Source organism: Monopterus albus, unplaced genomic scaffold, assembly GCF_001952655.1.
Source record: "Monopterus albus unplaced genomic scaffold, M_albus_1.0 scaffold79.1, whole genome shotgun sequence".
Lineage (NCBI taxonomy): Eukaryota > Metazoa > Chordata > Actinopteri > Synbranchiformes > Synbranchidae > Monopterus > Monopterus albus.
In genome coordinates, this window is record NW_018127959.1 from 369,437 (window position 1) to 379,346 (window position 9,910).

A 9,910-nucleotide genomic window follows, 5' to 3' on the forward strand; every position below is an offset into this window, starting at 1 on the left:
GTTGGTGTGACTGCTGAAGGAAAACTCAATCAGAACATAAAACATTGTGTATGTTTATTATATAACATGACTTTGATTCTAATCAAGGCTTGACACTAAAATCACAGTCAGACTTGTACTTTAAAGTCACCACAATATCTGTAAGACCTTTGGCAATAACAGAGCAACAAAGAATTCCATTAATTGGCACATACGTTTATCTAAACCCAGCTGTCTGTTTATTAGGTACACCGACCTAAAAGTACAGCAGTCCCACCTTAAACTGTTTCACAAGGGTGTTGATTCAAGTGTATGATCACTTTGGAGGCTGGAGGTTTGTGCTGCTGTTGAACTGTACTGCCTTATATAGGAGATAATAAGGCTAGAGAAACACTTCAGCTGCATTTCTGCTGCGTTTTTCATACATGCATGGGATGAGTCTCTTTTTTCAGAGCTGTGTGTGTAACCAGACTCCACCGGAACAATGAAAGCTCAATAGTTCCAACCAGAACGCAACCAAATGGAGAAATATATCAAGCTAAACCAGTTAAACACAGGATCCATCATGTTTTACATCAATCCTACTGAACATGTAGTTCTTTTCAAAGTTTTCATTTGCTTTTTTACCAGGTTGGACAGGTTACCACGAGCTGCACGCCAGATGTTACGCGCTGCACACGCTGTGCTTGTAGTCTAGACACGGCTTTATCTTGAATGTATTTCTAAATTTCTGAAACACTGCACCATGAATCGAGTCTGAAAGCAAGCAAACAAAAGAAATGTCCATCATCTTGTACCTTGAGGTGATTCTTGTTTCTGCCTGGAGCCTTGTTGATGAGCCTCTCTACTGTTAACTGTGTGCGCAGGTCCAGCCACACTACAGACACAGCAGAGGACAAAGGCTCACATAGTAGGATATCAAATATGTATATCGGTATTGTCACAGCAAGCTGAAATGTCTGTACGACTCCAAACCAAAAACAGAAGTGAGACTCTTAACATTCAACACTTTCTCTCAGGGTCTGCATCCAAACCTAAAAACATTTCAGGACATGCCACATTTGGTTCTGCTCCAACAGTTTCATAAACAGAAGTTATCACTATTGCTCTCAGATTTAGTTATTCACTGGGCTCTCAACACCATTTATTTCTCATCAAACAACAGATTCCAATCCATTTCATGTGAAATTCAGAAAGGAGCTGTGACCTGTCTTTCTAAGTAATATTAGCACACAGTCTGAGTGGGCGGTGAATCACTGCCACGTGGGATGGTGGGTGGGACAGACAGGAAAGTGGACTCTACAGCCTGACGTAAGCTCGCCATGCGCTGTGCTGTTTCATTCCTTTTCCTTCCACCACTTCCTCTACCTCTTAGTTTGATATTGATAGATACGTCTTAAATATGCAAAGCACAGTCACACAAAGTGTGTGTGAAGGATCCTAACTGTAATTATTAAATCATATAAATTTAAATTTAAATATCAGGCGGTGATACCGATGGCGTTGTACAGTGGCTCTCCGGTCTCTTTGTCCCACACCAGGGTCGTCTCTCTCTGATTGGTCACCCCCAAGGCTGAGACGACAATGAAAACAACAATCATGAAAGTCAACAAAGCCCAAACATCTATGTATCACTTTAAAACACAGCAGAAGTCTGAACTGCATGCGGTTCCATAGATGGAGTGGCGTGCACAAGCTGTTGCTTTAACAGATTGATGAAGCCAGCAATGTTATGGATCCCATGTGTGAAAAGGGCTTTGTGTAGTTAACAGCTAGTGTTTGTTCTCTCATCCAGCTGCAAGTGTAGTTAACACATCTGCACCCACAGTTACACAGCGTTGAGACAGAGTGTCACTCTTTGTGAGAACAAACATCTCTTCTCATTCATGACGCAGGCGGGGAGTATTCCACCAAAATGAGACAGCAGCCGGCAGGGGGGGAAACAGAAGTAATGTAATGTCATCTGGCAAGGCACCTCATCGGCCAATCATGTCCATGCACCAGTGTCACCAGCACAGCCCCTTGGGTTAGTGGGTATCTGTGTGAATCCAGCCTTAGCTATTCAACCCTAGGTGTCGGTGTGTGTAACAGTAAGTGTCCCACCTTTTATGTTGGAGACGTCAATGTTGAGCTGACTAAGTTTCTCACACGTCCTCTCCACACACTCGTAGACAGAATGCATGATCTCCTTGGGATCCTCCTCCACCCAGCTGATAAAGACACACACAGGAATGTGAAGACACAAGTCCACATGTATAGTTTTGTGATTTATATGCTTGGCTGTTTAACTCAGTGTTGTGTTATTGTGATCCTTGGTGTGTAGGCAGCGATTCCCCTAGTCCCGGTTTTCTTTTATGCAAAACAAAAGTAACTTTGAATGTGCTAAATTGTTCAGTGCATAATTCACAAGCAAAAGCTGGTATTTACAGAGCCTAAGGTGTTTTTGACCTGGACTACTGGCCTTTGGCACCTTGCACAGTGTGTAATATGTACCAGCCAAGCTAACAATAGTGAAGACAATAAAATGAAAGGACCTTAGACTCATGCTACACAGATAAGAGATTAATCTAAAATGCAGGTCAATTGTCACTTTAGTGATCCAGGAACTACTGCAATGTCAACTTGTGTATCTTCTGTTTGGGTATAAAGCATAGATTTAAACATTTATTGTCTAATACTTTGTATAAAGTAACATTTTCTGTCATTTTCAAGTTTGAGCTAAAATAGATTCCCTTTCTCTACAACACATATTATGTGTGCACACACAGACACACACTTTCTGTGTAGGTTTTAAATGTTTATTATCATGTAAAAATATTATGTTACACTGAAGGCCAAGGAACTCACCCCTCCTTGGGGAAACTCTGGTTGATCTCTACCTGATGGTGACTGATCAATTCAGCTGTTGTTGCACTGAACACCTGGAGAAACAGAGAAATGCTTGGAAGCTTTGTCGGACAACACAGCGTTTGGGATAACACTGCAGCGGAGTGCTGAGGGGTGGGGGGTGGGGGGCTGACAAGCAGCACAAGGCAGAGAATGGAGAGATGATGATCATCACTGGCTGGATTTTATCCTGTACCCAACATGAACATCACCTCACGTAGACAGGACAAATCAAAACATCCACATTTTGATGTTTCACAGCCTGAAATGAAAATACAGCAGCAAAGTTTTTGCAGCTTCATTTACTCGCTGCAGCTCAGAACATGTAAGTGAAAGAAAAATATTAACAGTATTGAAAAATCACTTGATTTGGAGAAGGATCACCTCCCTGCATTAATACTTTGTGGGACCACCTTTTGCTTTTTGGATACTTCTCTACCAGCTTTGCTCACCTGGCCTGAGCAGTATTTGGCCACTTGCTTACAGAACTGTTCAAACTCAGGTAAATTGGATGGCGGCCGCTGGTGGACCGCACTCTTCAGATCATTCCACAAATTTTCAGTAGGGTTCAAGTCTGGACTCTGACTAGGCCACGCGAGGACATTCATCCGTTTCTCCTTCAGCCACCGTATGGTCAGTTTGGCCGTGTGCTTCGGGTCATCGTCACATTGAAAGGTGAACTTCCTTCCCATCTTCAGCTTTCTGGCAGCAAGTTTTCCCTCAAGAATTTGACAGTACTTTGCCCCATCCATTCTCCCTTCTATCCTGAGAGGTGGCCTAGTCCCTGCTGAAGAGAAACACCCCACAACAGGCTGCTACCACCTCCATGCTTTACTGTAGGTATGGTGATCCTTGGATGGTGACTTGTGCCGTCTTTCCGCCAGACGTACCAGTTGGCGTTGAGGTCAAAGAGTTCCATTTTGGTCTCATCTGACTGTAGCGCCTTTGTCCATTTGGCTCTTTGGCTGCAGCCCCCTGCAACCCTATTCAGGAATAAGTGGTATGCATAATGGATGGAGAGGAAAACTTGGTGGATGCAGAGGTCAAAGCTCAGTTATACTAACCAATTACTTCAACACTGATACTGGTTTCATAATCCTCATCTAGGACTAGAGACACTTGGCTTGTCTTCACTCAGGCCTGGCAATGAAACAGCATTTTAGGTTAAAGTTTAACCTCTGGTCAGTTACCTTTCCTGTGTTTGACCTGCATGCCATCAGATGAGCATCCAGCCAGGGGCCTCATAACCCTTTAACCCTGTTAAAGGCCCTTTTGGAAAAACCGGTCACTGCTTATGAGTTTGCTGTGGACATCCATCATTTCTGACCACATTGTATGTAGCCCACAAACACTGGATTGACATTTCAGTGATTATTCACCAACTTCACAATAAGAATGAATTGTGAGGCTCAGCACACAACGCTGTCCTTAACACACACTGCGACAACATTAAATCACATGTTCAGTACTCAGGACACAGCCAGCTCTTATTAGCAGAGATCAAATTCCTGTAAAGCTATAAATCAGATCAATATGGGTTTGATCAATACATTACCCAGGTGACCAACATTTCAAACTGCTAATCACCTCTTTACTCCTTTTATTGAAATATACTGAGTTGCTCTAACAGGAAATGGTGGTATTTCATGTTTCCCAGCATAACAGGCTTGTCTTAGTGTATTTCCTAATTAAAGATACAAGATAGACTTAAAGGTTTGACCTAAATATCACAGAGTATATTTAGAATCTGACCTGAATTGTGTCACAAACATCCAGAACACAGATAACAATAGTGAAATGGATGTAGTGGATGAACTCTAGACTATTATTTATAATAAAGACAATAGAGTCTAGAATCTATATAAACTCTGTTTGACAGCTAAACTGTATTTTTATTAAATAAGATGTTTCCTAAATGTTTCATCATTTTAAATAACGTTACATTAATCTGTGGACGCGCACACAGGCACATCGCACCGCCTACCCGCTGACCTAACTCATCTTTTCCCCTTCTAACAACTTTTTCTCCTTTAATCGTGTGTTAACACGCAGAAGTTTCTTGACTGGAGGTGTCCCGGTGTGCGGAGCGCAGCTACCGACGCGCAAACGACGCCTCCACGTCACTCACCAGAAACCTCGTCGAGCTTGTGCCCTGGTCTATCGCAGCAACCAGCGGGTCCATGCTGCTGCTCGTCCTAGGGGCCGTTGAAACACCACCACACCAGACTTTTCTCCACTTATTTATACCAGCCGCGGCTCCTGCCGAGCAGTAGGACGACCGGGTAGGCGGATCCCAAAGAGGACGTGCCGGAACCGGTCCGTGCTAAAAGAGCGATTGGCTGCGCGTCGGCCACGCGCTGCCAAATCACTTCGGGGCGTTCACACTACTCGCACAGGAAACGATCCCGGAGACTCCGAGACTGACAGACACCCATGGATGTATGACCGTCGACACACATGAAGTTGTTGTTTATTGGTTCAGTGAAGTGTCAGTCAAGTTGTATTCGTTCCTTACATCAGTGTTGAATAAGAGTCTCAATCCAAGCTGCTGTTCTAGATTTCTTTATTCCTATTCTTCTAGATTTCTTTATTCCTGTTCTTCTAGATTTCTTTATTCCTATTCTTCTAGATTTCTTTATTCCTATTCTTCTAGATTTCTTTATTCCTATTCTTCTAGATTTCTTCACTCCTATTCCTCTAGATTTCTTTATTTCTAGATTTTTTCTTTATTCCTATTCTTCTAGATTTCTTTATTCCTATTCTTCTAGATTTCTTCACTCCTATTCCTCTAGATTTCTTTATTCCTGTTCTCCATATCACCAGTAACAAAAAGTTGGGCCACTGTGTAAAATGTAATTAAAAACTGAATCCACTGGTTGGCAGATCATTTTAAACCTGTATTTAATGTTGAAACTGAACATTTGTATAGTTTTTGTGAAAATGGGGCCCATTTAAAGTTTGATGTGTAGAACGTTGGGACAGTTGTTTACCAGTGTGTTGCATCACCTCTTCTTTTAACCAAACTCTGTAAGTGTTTGAGAACTGAGGAAACCCAGCGCTTTAGTTTTGAGATCAAAATGTTTCCCCGGTGTTGTTTGATACAGGATGTTATCTGCTCAACAGTTCAGGGCCTCCTTTGTTGTAGTATGTGCACAGTGTGCTTTGGCATTGTCTTGCTGAAATAAACAAGGCCTTCACTATAATAAATATAATAGGTTGTAATATTCTCTCACACACAAACAGGTGATAAAATTGGGCTGGAACAGTTTAGCAGGAATCTGTTTTCCTGCGAGGTTGAAAGAAATTTCTTCTACATTACAATGTCTAATAGATCGACAACCACGTAGCTGGGAGTATTTCCTAGAAATAAATTCTCCTGGAACTGGGTGACATAACTGTGCACTGTTGTCTTGGAGCAGGGGTAGATTGCATTTGAATGCATTGGAGCTGTTTCATGCCCTGTCCTCACCACTGGGGACACTGTCACTCTCTTTACATAGACATTCACATGATTTGAGGACATAAGTCCCCACAATGTGAGCTGGTGCCCGGTTATTTGGTGCTCACAAGTATAGAAAGACAAGTCTACCCATGTACACACACTGTTGCAGCGACTCTGTCTCTGCAGGCAGGGCGTCACAGCGTCCCCTCTCCTCTTCCAGTCAGATGAGGCTCCTCTTCTACTGACAAAAAGACCTAAAGCCTAAAAATAGTCCAAACCTTCATTTGGCTTGTGAGGAATCTGTCTCAGCCATACTGAGCTGTGAAGCTCCATTAATGACCCACTGACTGTAAAGCTACTAGGGCTGAAGCTAATCATTATGGTTGTGTGGTTACAGGCTGCACTATTGCTTCTTCCCTCTAACTCACAGTGGTAAACTGCTCAGCTGCACCACTGCTTTTTAGGACTGCTGTCCTGTTGACACATTCACCCTTGCTTACATTGCTGGCTAGCGTTTTTAGAAGAAATAATGGCAACTTTCAATTATTCACTGAAAGCTAGAGGACCAAGCCCCCAACATGTGGCCATACAGCTAGTTCTTCCTGGTCCTCCAGAGGAACAGCAGCACCTTCTCAAGCTACTGTCACCGCTGAAGAAGTTGAAACACCGAACCTGCTGGTACATGACACAGTATCTTTCAATTCTGCAACTGGTTTGATGAGTGCAATTTATCCTTGACATATTACCCAGTACACAGAATTCTTTTAAGCTGTAACTATGTTCTCATTCACTCTGACTGAACCTCTGCATGTGTAATGTGCAAAGGTCTCTTGTACACCTTCTGACATTCAAACTGTTAATCCTAAACTTATGCTACACCTCAAAATGAGCCACAGACATTAAGGCAAATGAACAACAGAGCATCACCACAAACAGCCATACATTTTTTAAGATAACTGATTCATGAGGTTCGTCCTAACACATCTATGGTTTTCTAACCATGCCCCTAGAAACTAAACAAGTATTACAGGAACAGACACTGCTTTGTGAAGGGAACTCCTGATGGGTGTTTTATTAACTGGACATTTGCTACAGACGCAGTACAACCAACTCGACTTACAAGTTTATTTCTTTCAAAATAAACATCTGGCAAATTCATAAGAAATGCAATTTTGTCTGGACTACCTTAAAATGTGTAAAGTAAAAAGATTGTGTGTCGTCTATAAAATATCACTTTGGCATATTCTAATATCTACTCTACTATACTGTGGAAATAATCTTACAATACAGTGTACTACTGTTGAAAATTTGTTTTGGCACTTCCAGAAAAATCCTAAAATAAAACTATACATGTTCCATTTACCGCTGCACACAAACTAAACTACCAACTGTTAGAGCAGCATGCAGTGCTTGGCTGAGAGTCCAAAAGCAGATGGGTCAGAAACACATAACTCAATATAAACGTTATAGTAAATTCTCTTTTCTAAAGTCCTGAATGAATATGTAAGTTTGAAGCAGGACAGTGGCTCCTCTGCTATATATACAGCACACGGGTCAGAGGGGAAGAGCTCCAACAATGTACTGACCTGTTTAACATTTATGATTCACTGTTTGTTTTCCTGCCTTGTTTTTCTTTTCCTCTTGCAAATAAATGGCTGTCTACGTCCTCGTCAGCATAATGTTACACAGTCATCTTTAGGTATGATATCTAGGATGGGCTGCGATCAGTCTTTAAACGTGTTGCCTGGTGTCGAGGGTTCAGGCCCGGCGTCTGAGTGGCTGTCAGCGGAGCTCTGCATGCCTACAGCTGTCTCCTTGCTCTTGGCGGCATTCTCGCTCTGAGCTCGGTTCTGTTTCTCCCTCTCCAGAGCTTTCTCCATCTCTGTGTAGTAATCAAGAGCCTTCCGTACTGGGTCAATAATGTGTTGCTGTAGAATTAACAAAAAAATTAATAAATGTTCCCTCTGCCTTGATTTGCTACATCTCCCAGAGAAACTGGTCCGAACCCAAAGGAACCTTTGCTTGAGGTTAGTATATTTGTGAGTTACCTCCAGGCAGGGGAAGAGGTTGGCTAGCTCCATGAAGAGAGGCAGAAGGACAAATCGGATGAAACCCGTTTGAGATGAGGGTTTGGTTACTTTGTCTCGATCCATGAAGGGGGTGACTGGAAGACCCTCGAGTTTCTCCACATCACTCTGAGGACAGATGCACGGCACAACTGGAACGAATGCTTATAGAGCTGGTTTTGCCTTTTGTTACTATAAAGCACAGATTTACTGTGCTGTTCTTGGGTTCAGTGATCTAAGCGCCTACAGTAACTCCTACGATATCACACAATTTTAATATAATTACAAAATTCAGTTTTCAATCACTTCACCAAAACATTTGCTAGTCAGTATGTTACAATAAATATTAAATATAGGTCAGACTGCAGCAAGAACAATGGAAACAATGTGCTAGTCTTGAAACTACTCTTCAGGTGTTGCCACAGTATTAAATGTCTTATGATACAGTCAGAACCTGGTTGAAGAATTCCTGTAGAAGACAGTCCAGCCAGGGCTCAGCCACCTCCATGGGCCGCGCCTCGTTGGATATGTCGCTTACTTTGATCAGAATCATCATCAGCTGCAGACATGAGATAAAACAGACTCTCATTAATCATGAGAGGAATATAGGAGAGTTTGTCAGCCAGTGTTAGAGTCCTGTCTGTGCACACCTGAAAGGTATCTTGTATCTTGTCATGCTTTATTGCTCAAATGTTTGATTTGTTAAAATCTATTTTGTTTTGTTTTATTTTGCTTTTATATCTATTTCTTGTGTGCATTAGTTTCACTTTGTTTTACTGTTGACACCTTCACTGTCTTACCAACTTGTCATCTTTTAAGCACTTATTCAACTCAGCTTTATTTGTATAGCGCTCATTTCCAGCCTAATGGTGACTCAAGGTGCTTTATGTACAGGACAGACAGAGGAGAGAGACAATTAACATTACAGAGTAAAAGCAGTGAAACAAAAAACAGCAGTGTTTTCAGTTTAGATTTACACACAGCTACCGTGTCCTCAGATTTGACTTCCTACAGAAGCTGGTTCCATCTTTGTGCTGCATAATCAGTGAAGGCAGCTTCACCCTGCTTAGTTCTGGCCCGGGAAACAATCAACTGATTGGTATTTAAAGTGCTTAAAAAGCCCTTAGGTTTATATATTATATTTATTTTTATAGACACAGTGGTCCCTTAGGGTTGTAGGAACTGATAGTATAAAAGGCACCATAGAAATTAAGTTTGAATCGATTTGAATGTTGGTCTAACCCAGTGGTTCTCAAACATTTTGTGTCATTCCCCACTTAAGAGGGTGGACGAATTTTCAAGCCCCACTTGCCAAAAAAAAATGATAACGAAATCAACCAATTTTAAAATATCAAATTGATTGAAATATCAAATAACACCAAGTTCAAAACAGGTTAAAATATAAGTGCAACTGTATCATTTGACAGGGTTCAAAGTTCAAAGTTCAAAGTGTTTATTTTATCATATGCACAGTTAGGAAACGTGTTTCCCTGAACAATGAAATTCTTACTTTGCCGTCCACATGAATGCCACAAAA

The 9,910-nt window shown here is 41.7% G+C and overlaps 2 protein-coding genes across 5 annotated transcripts in view; both read right to left on the reverse strand.

Moving 5' to 3' along the window:
- Window positions 1–6,388, reverse strand: part of LOC109963771 (glycerol kinase-like) — a 16,628-nt gene extending 10,240 nt beyond the window's left edge. The window contains exons 1-7 of the mRNA XM_020606608.1: window positions 6,335–6,388; window positions 4,994–5,188; window positions 2,827–2,900; window positions 2,083–2,189; window positions 1,475–1,552; window positions 777–856; window positions 249–262 (exon numbers count right to left, since the gene is read on the reverse strand). Coding sequence (XP_020462264.1) covers window positions 249–262; window positions 777–856; window positions 1,475–1,552; window positions 2,083–2,189; window positions 2,827–2,900; window positions 4,994–5,188; window positions 6,335–6,388 — 602 coding nt within the window. The remainder of the gene's footprint in view (window positions 1–248; window positions 263–776; window positions 857–1,474; window positions 1,553–2,082; window positions 2,190–2,826; window positions 2,901–4,993; window positions 5,189–6,334) is intronic.
- A 990-nt stretch (window positions 6,389–7,378) lies between these two features.
- Window positions 7,379–9,910, reverse strand: part of LOC109963779 (high affinity cGMP-specific 3',5'-cyclic phosphodiesterase 9A) — a 9,479-nt gene continuing 6,947 nt past the window's right edge. For all 4 annotated transcript variants that reach the window (XM_020606622.1, XM_020606620.1, XM_020606621.1 and 1 more), the window contains exons 12-14: window positions 8,828–8,932; window positions 8,356–8,502; window positions 7,379–8,235 (exon numbers count right to left, since the gene is read on the reverse strand). In XM_020606622.1, the coding sequence (XP_020462278.1) occupies window positions 8,032–8,235; window positions 8,356–8,502; window positions 8,828–8,932 (456 nt within the window). In that variant the 3' untranslated portion in view covers window positions 7,379–8,031. The remainder of the gene's footprint in view (window positions 8,236–8,355; window positions 8,503–8,827; window positions 8,933–9,910) is intronic.